Source organism: Anguilla rostrata, chromosome 18 (genome assembly GCF_018555375.3).
Source record: "Anguilla rostrata isolate EN2019 chromosome 18, ASM1855537v3, whole genome shotgun sequence".
NCBI lineage: Eukaryota > Metazoa > Chordata > Actinopteri > Anguilliformes > Anguillidae > Anguilla > Anguilla rostrata.
Window position 1 is genome coordinate 15,887,666 of NC_057950.1, and position 16,041 is coordinate 15,903,706.

Consider the following 16,041-nt stretch of genomic DNA (forward strand, 5'->3'; position numbering starts at 1 on the left):
TGCCTTAAATTTTCAAGGGGTCATCAAGATCCTGTAATTACAGATCCTGGTGTAAAGTAAATATAATTATATAATTCAAACATTTATGCAGCATAGTTGCATAGACACCTATGTTTTTTATTTATTTATTTTTTAAAATGTTTTTAGCAGTATGCTAGATTACTACTACGGGGAAAGTAGGAACTGCCGAATAAAGAAGGAAATGGTTGTATTGTTTTGTATTCTTCCTTGTTTCAGGTTTAAGGACAATGTCCTCATTGACACAGCCAGCACAGCGGCGAAATACTTTGTGGAGAGCAATTATGGAGTTCACAGCCTGGAGATCACCAGGTATTGAACTCCCTGGAAACCCCACGAGACCTAATGTCACGTTTACGTCATTAGAGCCGACATACAACAGTCTTAAGCCTTGCAGAAAAAAACAGGCTTTAGGTACATACAAACTCCTTTTGTGCATTTATTCTGTGATTATTTTGATTATCATTTGCAGTTGTTTATCTGGTTTATGCTTTTACCCAGTGAAAGTGTGTAATGTTTGTCCATACAAAAAAAAACACAAATAGTTATAAATAAATAAATAATTAAATATCAGTGCCGTACAACCAGTAAGATAACACACAAATTCCTATGAGAACATAACACTATAAGCTATATAATTGTAGTGAACTCAGCTACTGACTACCTGTGTCAACTGTAAGCTAGTTTAAGATATTTATCTGAATTACAGTTACATGCTGATGTCTGGTGCCACCTTTCTCCTGATATTAGCATGAAAAAGAAATAAAGAAAAAATACATATTTTAGTGTGAAATTACATGGAGGTGTTGCACTATGTAAGATTTTATGTGAAACTACAATGAAGCCGTTTCATATGTCTTACATTACTGCAGTGGCATGACCATGTTATGACAATATATCCTGTCACTTTGGGTTAGTCTACATTCTTATTGCGGTACATGTACTGCCAGGAAGGAGGAGGGAGCCGTGACGGCAGCTTGCAATGGCTGCATTTAGTGTGAGCATGATTTACACGGAGGTGCCCAAGAAAGGTGGTCACGTGCCCAGGCGTCGCAGGTTAGCTTTTCCAATTTAGTCCAGGCCTGGGCGTCGGCTACGCCCCTGATCGCCGAGGCTCCTCAGCTGTTCCTGCTGAACTGCTGAGCGATGTGTCATCTGAGACCTGACCTCTTTAAAGAGCACCCCGGCTCCTCGCTGCCATTCCGTCTCTCCGTCTGGCACAACTGCACCCACAAAGCACAAGACTCCCCCCTCCCCACACCCACATTCAACATTTGTTTTAATAAAGAGGCCGAGGACTCAGAGCCAACCCTCCCTAAATCGAGAGGAGAACGGGGTGGAAAAAAGGGTAGTTGTTCAGGCGCTGAGGAGACAGATGAAGAAAACTTTAAAATAGCACACGCCGGAGGAAGGTCACATTGCTGCGTCTCCCCTCTCTTCTCTCCTTGCACTTCTAACCCAGGATCCTCTCGAGCTGAATGTGCTCTGAATGCCTGAGCCAGGTTTTCCTGAATGGGTTCATGAGACCTGGCGGTGTCGAAGCTTCTTCCTTTACAGCTTGAGATTTCAAATATGTTGTGCATACCATGTAGGAGTTACTTGTACAGTACAGTTACATTTGCATATCTTACTGTAAATGTATTATACTAATTCGTTTTTTTTGTCTAAATAGCTTCTGGTTTTCATCTGTACTCTCAAGTATGTTAAAAAAACAGTGAGTGGGTAGGTGGGAGGACTTCAACTGATTCAAAAGTTCAAAATTAAAGCAAGAAATCAAATCCTGAACAAATGAAGCCAAATTACCTCCCTTGCTTTCTATAATGTTTCTGTGATAAACACCAGTACTATGTGTGAGCCCCAGTGTTTCTCCCCTTCTCTGATTTGTGCTCCAATGTTGAAATGGCCCCCTTTCTTCCATTCAGGTGTAGCACGGATGACACAGCCCTTTACACCGCTGTGGCCACTAACCTGCACGGGCAGGCATCTTCTCAAGCCGCTGTCATTGTGAAGAGTGAGTCTGTAGCGAAGCTCTATCACTCACGCTAATGAAAGTGTGGAGTTATGCATCATGCAACTTACACAGCAATGTGCAATGTCACCATTATTGCAGAGAGCAAAGAATGTGTCAGTGGAAAATATTAATCTGTCTGATAACTGGTGTCCATGACAACACGCTGTCTCCTGCACACTCTCATGCATAAGATCTCATAAGAAATGATATAATTATGCCTTTCTGCTTCTGAAAAAGTAATATAAGCTGAATATGTGTAATCTGTTTGTGTCTGCAGGGTTCCGAGGGGAAGAAGAATCCTGTCCCTTTGCTTGGTTTCCTTACCAGTGTAAGTTCACCACCACTGCTGACACTGAGCCAAGTCAGCTAGATACTGCAGGCCACAGTCACAGCCACTGCAACCCCAATAACTGTCTGAGAAAGGGCTAACATTACTGTGTGAAATCTGTGCACTATGCAGTATTGTTCAGTGTTAAATGAACTCTGATAGTGTGCATTTTACTCTGTATATTTTCCACATTGTTAACTGAAACTGAAAGTTCAATGAACTCAGAAGGAGTAGTTTTGTGCTGATCCTATAATTTTAATGTGTAGTACACAATTATATATTATGTATATATGTGCTGAAATATACAGGTTTATTTGTATGTTTACAATTTTTTTTTCTCTTTTTAAACTGAAATAATTGTGAATTATTAGTCATAATTCACACATCTTAGTGATCATAAGTGGTCACATCTTAGTTATCATAAGTGGAGTTCTGAGAGAAGATTCATACATGAAATAACATTATTTTTAACCGTAGTCTCCATGTTGCCTGAGATAACGTATACTAAGATCGACATCACCTTCTTGGAGACGTTTGATGTGACCTTTGGAACTGAGGGGGATACTGTCACTCTGGTCTGCAAGATGGACATCAACCCTTACCTGGCCAACCTACAGCCAGACGCTGTGTGGTTCAGAGACGGTAAGAAAGCAGCGACACTCACAATTGTATGCATCAGTTGTAAAGCAAATGGGATTTTGGTATAAGAAAATCATTCCAACACTTTAAGCCGTACAAACAGCACCATTGGGTTATGATTGTCCCAAATGGGTAACTGGAAAAATCAGACAGTAGAGAAGGCTGAATAAAAATATATGTCAGCAAGTGAATCCCCTAAAATCTCTTAAAATTATTCCCTTTTTTTCAAATATTGCAGCATTCCATTTTTTGTGTACAAAAGAATAAAACATGCTGAATGAAAATAAATTTTGAGACATTAAACTGTATGCCTACTTAAACCAGGGAAAATATCCATCTAATATCCATCCATATCCTTCAAACATCCATTGGATATTGCCCCATATCAAGGCTATCCACAGGCCTTCCCACTTTCATCTTTTTATGTCACAAACTAGATTATTTGCTTCTAAATCTCTAAATCTTTTAAGTCTTCAGTGTGTCAGTAACAGCTGCTTGAAATGAAACTTTTAGACAAAATAAGCATTATCAAGGTTGGCATTTATCTTTTGTTTCACAAAAACAAAGCATATTTGGAGTTAAAATAATCTCCAATTAGCCACACAACAGATGATTTATGTAGTTTGTGCCTTTAGTTGTAAGGAGTATGATAACTGATTACACCTGAATGAAGCAGACCTGTGAAGATATGCTTTCATTGATCAAGACACTTGTGAAATGCTCAAAGCACAAAACAAGGTGGAGATTGAATCACATCCCTGTGAAGCTTTCTATTTTTACAAATAACAAGCAAATTTAACCCTGAACCCTTTGCTTTTTAATCCCTTATGTAGAATGTCTGTCTTAATAACAGGGAATGTGTTTTTATGACATTACTGTGCTGTAAATGAACGTTCCTAAAAGATACATAATATAGAGACTAATAATGGACTGAACACACCCAAGTAGATGCAGAACATTTTAATAATGCAACAACAGGTGCTTCAGCTTTCTGGGGTACAGCTATACCAGTGCACATTTAGTTTTTGACTTTGAATGCCGAAAGTTACATGTCCTTATATTATGGTTTATAGGCTTTGAAATACACATCTGCAGTTGTTCTCTCTCTACGAATGGCCAGGCTTAATCTTTTTTCTTTTTCTCTTCCAGAACACCTGCTGAAAGAATCCAAGTGGGCAAAGATTGAGGCAGGGGGCGGGGTTGTTAAGTTGACTCTGCCTCAGCTGTACAAGGATGATGAGGGCCTTTACACTCTCCGAATGGTGACAAAAGGGGGCTCTGCTGTGCACAGTGCTTACGTCTTTGTGACAGGTAGAATGCACGACCATCGCCATTGCTTTCAAACTTGTTTGAAGGGGTTCACATTACTTATCACTTCTTAATTTAGAACTTTATCAGTGTATCCATGTCAGATTTGTAGGGCTGGAACAGGATCTGGGGTGTGTCTTTGTGTTTGGCACTCTCACAAAGAGTGCGAGATCAGCTGCCTCTGGAATGTGCGTGTGTGTGTGTGTTGCGTGGGTGTGCGTGCATGCGTGTGTGTGTTTGTATGTGTGCGTGTGTGTGTATGTGTGCTGTTGTGTTCAGCAGACTCTGTGTAGCCCTCTTTCAGATGAGCAGTAGAACTAGCGTTTGCAGTTGTTGTGTTGAGTCAACCCAGTGTACCCCTCTTTCAGATGGGCCTCCCCCTGTTCCAAAGGCCCCAGGTGCCCCCATGGACATAAAGATCCATGATGCCAACAGAGATTATGTCATTGTGTCCTGGAAACCCCCCAACACCACCACCGAGGGCCCCATCATCGGATACTTTGTTGACAAGTGACTAATAATTTTTTAAAATTTTATTGTACTATTGTACTGCTATCTCTACTGCTGCTATTGCAACTGATACCGCTACCACCATTGCTACTGCTGCCACACACACTACTGTTACTCTTACTGCAACTGCTACTGCTGTTGCCATTAACGTTACTGCTGCTGCAACCTATAACTATAACTGTTGCTGCTGCTATTACACACGTGATTATTCTAAATATTTATATTATATCATTTTATTATTAAAAATAATAATTTTATCATCCTAAACAATTTCTATTTTGAATTTAACTTTACAATTATTATTTAAAATTATTAAAATTGGAATGACTTCATACCCAAATTCTAAAGCTCTGGTGAATAGCAATGATGGAAATTATATTTACACAAATAGCAACACAAAATATAATCTTTAAGAAGAACAGAAGATATTAATTGGCTGACTGGTTTTTTTTACGTTATGATACCATACTACCTTTTTAATAAAACATCACTGACTAAACAACACACTAGCGTAGCAGCAAGAACGTTTTTCCCCATTTGGACTAATGAAAATGAGAATAATTCATACTTTTGTTTTTCTTTCCTAGATGTGAAGTTGGGACTGATAACTGGGTTCAGTGCAATGACTCTCCCATTAAGATTTGCAAATACCCTGTAGCGGGCCTGTTTGAAGGACACTCCTACTATATCCGTGTTAGGGCAGTGAATGCCCACGGAATCAGCCGGCCTTCCAGGATGTCTGATGCCATCGCCGCCGTTGACCCCACTGAATTTGAAAGGCTGCAGGGTAAACAGCGACCGCATCTTTCTCAACCCTTCTTTTCCAAGGCATTCTAATCAGTGCTTCAGGCTAATTCAAATTGGGTGGAAAATGGTTCCTGATATATTTCACACCACCAGGAAGTGTTCTATCCCCTAGAGTCAACAATGAATGGAATGGCTGGGCAGGTATCAGTAGAAGCTGTTGGGGTGTTGGAGATCAGGCTCGACAACGTGCTGGAAGCTCTCTAGCAGACAAAATGTTGAGCGTTGATGAGCTAAATTGCCTGTACTCCTAATCAGACAGGATGTTCTTACTGAGTATTTTCATTAAATCATTAGAAAGGCTCGAGTGCATTACAGCGGCAGCAGGCTTTGTTTCTCAAGGATGACCCTGGGACCACCCTGTGCTGGCTGCTATTTGTTAAAAAACCCTCCTTTAATTAGTTTTGGCTGAGCTTTTTAATTATTAATTACTCTGGCCTTGACATCTTTGTTAATGGAATGTGTTGTTTTAGGTGTATGTGTGTGTGTGTGTGTGTGTGTGTGTTTATAAAAGACCCAAGTCAAGGGGTTTCATTGGCTTTGTTGATTTAGAGCCTCTTAAATTAATAATAGCGTTTAGCATTCAGGTTAATTAAGATGAATTACTTTGTAAATTAATTATAATCATTTACAGCCTTATGAGGCTATATTTTTAAGGCTTTTTTGGATTAGTGCAAACTACCCAAAAAAATGTAATTTTCACTGCCAACTTTCACTAGGTTTGTGATAGCTGTTAACTGAAATATGCTTAGTAGTCAGTTGAAAAGAGAGATATGGTCTAACAGTTACTGTACTGTTTTACACCACACATGGATTTAAGCAACATTCATTCTAAGCTATGATTTACAAATATAACTCTCTTCAAGAAACACAAACTAGATATGGTTATTGTTTAACTGTCCATATTGGGGGGAATTTGAATTTAGAGTTAAGAATACAGGCGACTGAAGGTTTACAGGTCCAAATGAATCACGTTGTCATGAATCGGCAGGGATAATGATAGTTTCCATTAGACTGAGAACAGATGCAGCACAGTTCGACATGCTGAGTATAAAAACACATACTGGAGCTAAAGTTTTATAGTTCTGCACAATTACTCACATAGGACTCTCGAGGCAGAATACATTTAAGGATAGTGGTAAAAACATGCATAACTTAAACAAGGAAAACCTCCTTTCAGCAAGATCCTTTAATAAATCTAAACACAGAACTGTAGTTTTAATGCATTCAGTAAATATGTGTATCACAAAGGGTCCACATTAAATGGCAGGTGTCATTAATAAACATAATAAATAATATATTGCCACAAACATACCATTTTTATTGCTGGATCAGTTAAATTAATCATTTGTAGTAACTGTATTGTAAATAACAGCATTGTCCTTCTGTCGTCTGGATTACAATCTAAACCACAGTGGTCAGGCATGTTCAGAAGTTTATCATAATTTCCAGCTTGCTGTTATCTCTTTAAATTCACCCAATTGCATTTGCGTACTTTAATGAGACTAAATCAAGTTAGGCCACATGATGCATTGTGTCATTACAATCAATAAACTGCATTAATACGAGAATCTAGAGAAATTGTCTTGACCAGCTAAGATGAAACATCAGTTGAAATGTAAACCATGTCTGTGTGTCTGTGGGTCTATTTGTGTATGAAACCCATAGGTTATGCTGGCTCTCCCTTCTTTCTCTATAACAGCCATGAAACTGGGAGGAAAACTGGATGTTGTGACATATCATGACGACCTGGAAGGTATGGTAGCACGTCTGTCTTAAACACTTTTTAAACGCTTTTTTTTTCAGGCCCAAAATATTTCCACAAACCTTTACTTTTTCTGAATGAGTAATTAACATAGTTTACCATTATTTAATAGTACAAACGTTATAAGCCGCTTGTTTTGTCTTCACTTAATTTATGGTGCTAAAATAAAATAAAAACCTTATTAATTATAGACAAACTAATCAAGTATAAATCCTTCTTATTGATGCTTAATTGCATCAAACATGAATTTTAAATAAATCCATTTAATGTCCTTCAGATTTTACACTGCTTTATATGCTGTTAATTCATTATATACACATGTACACCACACTAAATGTCACTTCTATAATTTTTCTTTTCATGATTCTCTCTTTCAATAATTAGCAATCATTATGTTGCCTGTAATTAGGTCTCATCTGAGAGGTGCTGATTAGTTTTTGATGAGGGTCATATCTGAATGCTAACTTCAAACCATCTGTGATGCTTTCAGATTTAGGTGATTGAATTTTCCTGCGTCAGACTAGCGCATACCCGCTAAATACGGCTGAGGCACAATGTCACTCATCCACCACAAGAGTGAGCTTCAAACCTGAGGCACGAAGCACAGTAAACGGGTGGGGAAAGTAGGTGGGCGTTTATTGTAAACGGTGCGATGCGCGGGGTGTTTTTCTCCCGTTGAGGCGGGCATTGAAGGTCGCGCGGCGTAGAGGTAATGAATCATCCGCCCGCTCCCGGGCTTCAGAAGCGAAGGCAGTTCTCTTTGATGTTTCTCACCTGCAGCGGAGGGAAGTCCCCCGGGAGCGCCTGCCAACGTCCACGCCTCGGAGACGGACCGAACATATGTGGTGCTCAGCTGGGAGCCGCCTGCCTACCGAGGACGCGCTCCTATGTGGTATTACATCGAGAAGGTTCGTCCCCAAAATACTCATTACATTACAGCCATTTAGCTGACACAACTTACACAACTTTCATATTTTTATATACACAGTAAAATGTTGTGTATTAAATCAACTTACAGGGTACAGGTGGCCCCAATTGGACCATGTGTAGGCTGGTCGAGTTGAATTAACACTGGGCATCTTACTGTGTAGCATACATTTGTACATCACTGGATAGTACAGTGTACTGAAGAAATTTAGGTTAAGTACCTTACTCAAGGGTACCTTTGGGTGACAGTCCATTCCCCATCATACTAGGTGACAGTTCCTTACTCATTATACTACAATATGCATGCACCACCACTGCTTAACCACATTAAGTGTGTACAGTCTGATCCCTTTTAAACCCTTCTGACATTCTGCCGTTCACTACTGTTTCCTGCCCCACAGTAAAATATACCAAGTCTTTAATCAGAGCAATAACTAAATAAATAATGTAACAATCACATAATGAAGTCTAATGAATGTAAAAAGCCTTTGCTGCAAGTTAATCAAACATTTGAGGTTGTTCTGTGTGTAGTTGTTCTACAAGTTAAAGTGAAGTTTCCAGCTTCTCTGCTGCAATTTAATACAGTATTTACTGAAACAGAACATTGAGCCATGATTGTTTGCTGCCGTTGTCATAATGAGTTTTTAATTAGCGTGAGGTCCTTTCCCGCAGTCTCTGGCTGACAGTGGAACCTGGCAGAGGGTGAACACCCAGGTGCCGGTGAGGTCACCGCGGTACGCCGTGTTCGACCTGGCGGAGGGCAAGCTGTACAGCTTCCGCGTTTTATCTGCGAACATGTACGGCCTGAGCGAGTCCTCCCCCCCTTCCCCAGCCGTCCAGACCCAGGAGCTGAAGGGTGAGTTTGCTCTGAAAAGGAGCGTGCTCGTCACTGTATACACATTAAGAAAGCTTTCTCACCTACTCTACAGTATCATGTGTTTCATGTGTTTGCCATTGTATAAGATGCTGCTATATGAGATCATCCTGCATGGTGATGGTTTTACAAAAACAAATTTGTCAACATTCACCATCTCATACACCTGGGATATGCACAAAAACATAGGTCAGTGCGCATTTCATGAATCCCACTTTGGTTTTTCATATGAATCTTTTTTAAAAACAAAAGTAAGAATAATTTAAGCAAACTTATGTGAAAGATCTGGGTCACATGTAGCCCACTTCAGCCTGTAATCTGACTGTAACCTAAGAGAAGTTTTTGATGACTGCCAATACTGCTTCCTTTGAGTGCTGCGGTCTCAGGTTCCATGTGCTAGGTCTCAGACACCTCTGTAAATATCTACAATATTTATGGGAGTGTAACATAATGGTGAGGGAACTGGATTTATTACACCAAGGTTGTAGGTTTGAATCTCAAATGGCTCACTGTTGTTGTACCTTTTGAGCAAAGTACTTAACCTGAATGACTCCAGTAAAATATACAGCCGTATAAATGGATTAAGAATTAAGCAGCATAAGTCACTCTGAATAAGAGCATCTGCTGAATGGCTAAAATGTAAATGTAAAATTTATCTTCACTGGGCCCAATCAGAAACATACACTAAATCTGAAAAAATATTTTCAAGAAACCCAGAGAGTTAACTGTCCCTTTAATAAAGCAGAACAGAATAATCCAATAAGCATCTCTCCTCCCCTTTTTTTAACAATATAAAAAAATATATATTGGCCAGTTCATACATTTATTATTAATAAACTACACATTACCATTTCTTAAGATTCATTATTTTGTGCCTAAATGGCCTGACTGGGCTTGTTCTCATCCAACATTCTTGCGTCCTTATAAATAAACAAACGGACTTGGGAACAGGCTTCTCCTGGTGAATTGAGACTTACGGTATCTGCCTTGATGTACTATTTAGAACGTGAGCTCAGTAGTTCTTGGCAGAATAACAAGTATTGGAACCAGTGTAGGTTTCACACTTTCAAGACCAAACGTGTTCAGTTCTGAGAAGGTGCGAGACGACAGCCTCTGATGTTGGTGTTGTCTGCATAGCTGTACTACAGTAGACTAGGTCCATGTAAAGGAATGTGTGGAACAGAAGTTAAAATTAAATAAAAAGCTTTTTTTCTACAATTTGAAATACCAAAATTGCACTCTGCTCAATCTGGAATGACACTGGAGTGAACAAGGATGTTCAATAGAGTGGAAACGTTGGCGCAGCAAAGGGAGTTTTTTGATGCATATTCTTCAGATCATAGATTTCAATCTAATCAATAAGCAGTCTTGTACCCTTGCCTTTTTTGGAATGAACTGAAATTATTTCAGTGCTATTGCTAATTTTTTGAGCTTATGATTCACAGTGCTTGCTTCCAGAAGCCCCTCAAAATAACCACACCTGCATTTCCACTCTATACTTATGAATGCTCCTTCTCTCCTCCACTTTTGTGTTTCAACGTGTTCAGAAGAACACAAAGAATTTAAGAATTTGATTGTAACCCCTGACTCTTAATTTTGTCCACCAGGTGTTCCCTCTGCCCCTGGTCAAGTGGTCGCTACCAGAAACACAAAAACATCTGTTCTTGTCCAATGGGATCCACCCAAACACCCCAACAATCTGATTGGTTATTATATTGATTGCTGTGTGAAGGGATCCAAGGACTGGGTCTCCTGCAACCACAAACCACACAAACACACCAGGTAGGTGAAAACCACACAAACATACCAGGGCCCTGTTTCCCAAAGCAAGATTTCTGAATTAGCTGGATAACTGCACTGAGTAAAATCTGGAACCCTCCCAGATCTGGAACATAGACTGAAGTAAAAAGAGCTGTTCTGGGTTTTACTCAGTTGCAGTGGAGTTATCCAGCTAAATCGGTTATCCTGCTTCATGAAATACCCCCTGGAAACCAAAACTACACAAACAGTAATATTTAATCGCACTGACTCTCCAAGTAATCAACACTCAACCATGAGGCAATATGAATAATTGCTGTCACTGAGCAATCATGTGGACTGTACGCAGGTCAGAGCCAACTAACTGCTGTTTCTTTGGTCAGGTTTGTGGTTCATGGTTTGACCACAGGGGAGACCTACGCGTTCCGCGTGCAGGCGATCAATGAGCTGGGCCTGAGCGATGAGTCCCAGGAATCAGCCCCCCTCTCTGTCCAGGCTGCTCTGAGTGAGTAACGTCCCACAGCGGAACCCACAAAATCACCCCAAAACTCTACACCCCTGACTGCCACACCCAAACAAAATCACCCCAAAACTCTACACCCCTGACTGCCACACCCAAACAAAATCACCCCAAAACTCTACACCCCTGACTGCCACACCCAAACAAAATCACCCCAAAACTCTACACCCCTGACTGCCACACCCAAACAAAATCACCCCAAAACTCTACACCCCTGACTGCCACACCCTAACGAAATCCCACATCCTCCAAACTGCAACACCCCCGAATGCCGCATATCCCCCAAACCAAATACGGATGATATGTGTCGTACAAGCATTTATAGCTGGGGATTTATGGTAATAGCAGGGTTTTATTTGTTTTAATCAGTGTTTTATTAACAAGATAAAATAAGATTAAGACCAATGATTAAGACCATGATTACACAACAAATACGTCGCCTCTCTGGTGTATGTGTTACGCCATCATACCAGGTAACACACCAGGTATCTGGTGCAGTACAGAATTGAAATTCCATCATACCAGCCCATCACGTGAAAATGTCCTTTTCAAAAGTAGCCTAATCAAACCTCTATTTGATGTTAGATAATATTAAAGAAGCAGTAATATGCTGTGCTGTTCGGGACATGAGTCACAGGCTGTGTAGAGTGTATATCTGTCTGATATAATGATTTGCCAAAAACTGCTGCCTTATAAAGAGAGCCTATGAAATGGATTTGGCATTTACTTGAACAGTATGAAGCATGCATTTACAAAGAACACATATGCTGAGTTCATAACGTATGCTTATTTGCAAATTAGTGCCTGATTACAGTGCACATTGCTGCCAGAGTACATTGCACATCTCAGTGCACAGGGATTTTTTTTGATGTTATTCAGGCTTTCAGAAATCATATCTGCTGATGGAGGGTGATTTAAAAACTGCCTGTCCATTTCAGAGGTGCCCTCTTCCCCCTATGATATTGCCCTGCTCCTCTGTGACGGCAACTCCATGATCATAAACTGGAAACCCCCGAAGCACTCCGGTGGGGCCAAGGTCACAGACTACTATGTGGATAAGAGGGAGGTCTCCCATCACACCTGGAGGGAGACCAACATTCCTCCCATTAAGGAGAGAATCTTCAAGGTGACTTGTTTTTATAAATCACTTTTGACTATATAATGATAACTGCCATGGCCAGTATTTAATTCTGGACTGTGGAGCACTTCACTTTGCAAAGGGCCAGTGTCTCAGCTAGTATTTTAGCCACACAAAAGCCCCTGATATAAACAGCTTAGTTCTCCAAAGCATAAACAGCCAGCCATTTTGAAAGCTGTGGCATCCTTAGAAGGCATGACATTAAGCTACAGTATGAAGCTTAAAGATTTATTGCACGTTATGAAGAATGTTACACAAAAATAGTCAAGTCAGTACCACTGAGGTGACATTTTCACAATGATTTATTTTACTTTTTTTTACTCCTCCCTTCTGAGCAGGTGGAGAATCAGAAGAGCGGTGCAGTCTATGAGTTTCAGGTTTATGCTGCGAGCTTTGTTGGAGTGGGGAACCCATCAGAGCCTAGCTCTCCTTTTGTCTGCCAGGCTTGGACTATGCCAGAACCAGGTACCATTGTCCAAAATATATATACATGCATACATAAAAATTGCTGTTAAATATGTACCAAAGAGATGCATTATGGATGAGAGACTGATGAACTACCACTTCTGAGATTAAGAGGACTGGATTCTCCATTCCTCACAGAATGCCCACCCTAAAATGTATGTCATTCGGACATTTTCTTTGCTCAATATTTCTTGGACCCAACAATGACAGCTTTCCGCAGTATTTTTGCAGCTTTGCAAAAGTTGCTTTCATTTAGTTGCTTTAATTGCTATGAGAAAATCCAAAACAAAATGGTTGCTGTGTCCCAAACTGCATGCATCCATGCTCAGTGTACACTGAGCACATGTGCATCCAAAACCAAAGTACTGCCAGCCATGACTTACACTGGTAAGTGTTGTGTCTGAATTTCAGGTCCACCTTATGATCTGACCTGCTGTGAGATCAGGAATGACTCTGTGGTGGTTGAATGGAAGGCCCCGTTATATGCAGGCAGTAGTGAGGTCACTGGCTACACTGTGGAAATGTCCAAGAAGGGCTCGGACACCTGGACCACCGCAAACGAGACTGCCGTCAGCCACCGCTACTTGAAGGTGAACATCCCTTAAAAGTCAACGTGGAAATGCATGAAAATGTACAATTTGTGTTTATTCTTGTCTCCACGGAAACAAACCTTGGGTGAGCGGAGGAATTTGATCTTGGCCATGTCCCAGATTTCCCTTAAATTAGTCTTTGTGAATATCCGGATCAATGTCGCATTCTATCGATTGCCAGTATTTCCAGTGAGGTTGTTGTATAATGAATCACATCTGATTTGCAGGTGACTCAGCTAGAAGAAGGTGAATCCTATGTCTTCCGGGTACATGCCCAAAATGACGGAGGGGTGGGAAAAGCCTCCATGGCCTCAGATCCGGTGGTTGCCAAGGCCCTGGAAGGTACTGACTGAGCAAACGGCACAAATACACCTGTGTGTCAACCTATATTCATTGTGACACCACACTGGATTTAATCAACATTTATTCATTAACTTCTAAAAAAAACTAAAGGGGTTTTTCTTTACAAACACCATTCAGCAATCCTTCACAATTAGCTCTGTGGAGAAAGAAAAAAAAAACCTTAACATCATAAGTCACAATGTGAAGAACAAATGTTGATTGAATCCAGGCCAGTGTATACATTTGATATAATACATGTAATTAATTAAAAATGCCTGTATGTGATATGGAGCCATAAAATGCTTGTAAGTATAAATCATAAATTATTCATCTTCAAGCACTGCAGATGTAAATATATCATACAGGTGCCTTGGGTTCGGGTTTATACAACTTAGGGAACGATTTCTGAAAGATGTTATCAATCTGCACACATTTATGCCAGATGTACTGATGCTATATCGGAAAAGTACCAGGCTAAGTGGGACGCACCCAGTGGAAATCAGGAAAATATCAAGATCAAGTTATTTCGATTTTGCATTTTAATGTGAAAAATGAATGCTTTTAGGAGTAATTTGACCAGCGAGTCAGTGGGGCTGGATTATTGGGCATGGTGGGAAAGGAAGAGCTGTGGGTAGGGTGGTCTAATGGCAGAGATGAGTCTCAGGTGGAGAGAGCAGATGGAGCGGAAAGGTTTATGTACCCCTGTAAGGTCCAGGATGAGAGACAGAGGAATGGCAGCCCAAGCAATCTCTAGACACATGTCCCCATCCCCAGCTGGGCTGCTAACAACCAGAGCTTTGTTGAAGAACCGTCCAAAGGTCAGGCAGTGTATGGTGATTGGTCACTCAGGATTCTTTTCACCCATCAGGCATCCAGGAGGTGCAGTGTGGGGTCGATGCAGAGACGGGTGACATATACCTGTCCTTTGAAAGCTGCGAAATGTCTGAAAATTCATCCTTCGTCTGGAAGAAATCCTATGAAGAAATCACCGACTTCTCGAAAGGAATTGCCATCAAAACCGAAGGGAGCCGGTGAGAGCGAAACCTTCTGCCCGAGGCCTGTCCAGAGGGGATTCCAGGTGCATGTGTTTCACCCTGAGCATATTGCAGTGCCGCAGGGGGGTCTGCTCTGAATGTGATGTGTAAATGGGCTGGTTTTACAGGGGATTCTCTCACAAATGGGCCGCAGGCAAGATTACATCTTAATCATTTCTTCTACTGTAAAAAAAAATTGAACATAAAATAATAAGTAAATTAAAGTTCCCTTCAAGCAGTACCTGAAAACAGACGCTGGTCGGCGTATTATAAACATAGTTCTAATAAATGTGTCATTAATGCCTGTAATTACAGATTTATGTTAAGCACAGAACCCTTCCCCATGTTTTCCAGCTCCAAGCTTATTTTCAAGAACCCTGACAAAGATGATGTGGGAACCTTCTCAGTTGCTGTTACCCACACCAACAATGTCTCCTCCAGCTATGTACTCGCACCTGAAGGTGGGTGAAGAAAACAGATTTCTATTGAGCTACTCAGCAGATGCCCCTTTATTAGGGTGACCCAGCACATGACATGTGAATTAAAGTAATGATAAATATTGATATCAGAAGAGTTTTCTGTTTAGAATTTTCTTAGAAGTATAATAGAACAGTTATCTGTTTTCTTTTAATAATACAAACACATACGAATCAACATTGGTAGTTTTTTTCCCTCCATGCATAATTGTAAAAAAAGCCTTTATAAGAAAAGATTATTTGCTGTTGTTGCCATTTGTCCTTTTTAATCTGTGAAAATATTTCTGTATGTCTGTTAACTTCCTCTTTCAGAGCTCGAGAAAATGCTGGCTCAGAGTTATGACATCAGACACCCAAGTAAGTTTTATCTTTGGGATGTTATCCCATTCACACAGGAACATTAAACAGGTGGTAAAAACAACTTTACATTTTAAGCATTGAGAAAGTGTCCCACCCTGTCCATGATCACCTGGAATGAAGCAGTAGGACAGAGATGAGTGCAGCTCAGAAAGAGTTTAACCAGAACACCAATGT

At 40.4% G+C, this 16,041-nt stretch overlaps 1 protein-coding gene across 2 annotated transcripts in view; it reads left to right on the forward strand.

Annotated features, from left to right (window-relative positions):
* myom2b (myomesin 2b) overlaps window positions 1-16,041 on the forward strand; it is a 36,567-nt gene that overhangs the window by 4,795 nt on the left and 15,731 nt on the right. For both annotated transcript variants that reach the window (XM_064317299.1, XM_064317300.1), the window contains 19 exons: window positions 238-330; window positions 1,941-2,029; window positions 2,307-2,357; window positions 2,835-2,999; window positions 4,146-4,307; window positions 4,673-4,814; window positions 5,402-5,601; window positions 7,321-7,374; window positions 8,164-8,291; window positions 8,983-9,166; window positions 10,792-10,966; window positions 11,326-11,447; window positions 12,401-12,588; window positions 12,939-13,065; window positions 13,477-13,655; window positions 13,883-13,997; window positions 14,866-15,028; window positions 15,386-15,492; window positions 15,820-15,864. In XM_064317299.1, the coding sequence (XP_064173369.1) occupies window positions 238-330; window positions 1,941-2,029; window positions 2,307-2,357; window positions 2,835-2,999; window positions 4,146-4,307; window positions 4,673-4,814; window positions 5,402-5,601; window positions 7,321-7,374; window positions 8,164-8,291; window positions 8,983-9,166; window positions 10,792-10,966; window positions 11,326-11,447; window positions 12,401-12,588; window positions 12,939-13,065; window positions 13,477-13,655; window positions 13,883-13,997; window positions 14,866-15,028; window positions 15,386-15,492; window positions 15,820-15,864 (2,489 nt within the window). The remainder of the gene's footprint in view (window positions 1-237; window positions 331-1,940; window positions 2,030-2,306; window positions 2,358-2,834; window positions 3,000-4,145; window positions 4,308-4,672; window positions 4,815-5,401; window positions 5,602-7,320; window positions 7,375-8,163; window positions 8,292-8,982; window positions 9,167-10,791; window positions 10,967-11,325; window positions 11,448-12,400; window positions 12,589-12,938; window positions 13,066-13,476; window positions 13,656-13,882; window positions 13,998-14,865; window positions 15,029-15,385; window positions 15,493-15,819; window positions 15,865-16,041) is intronic.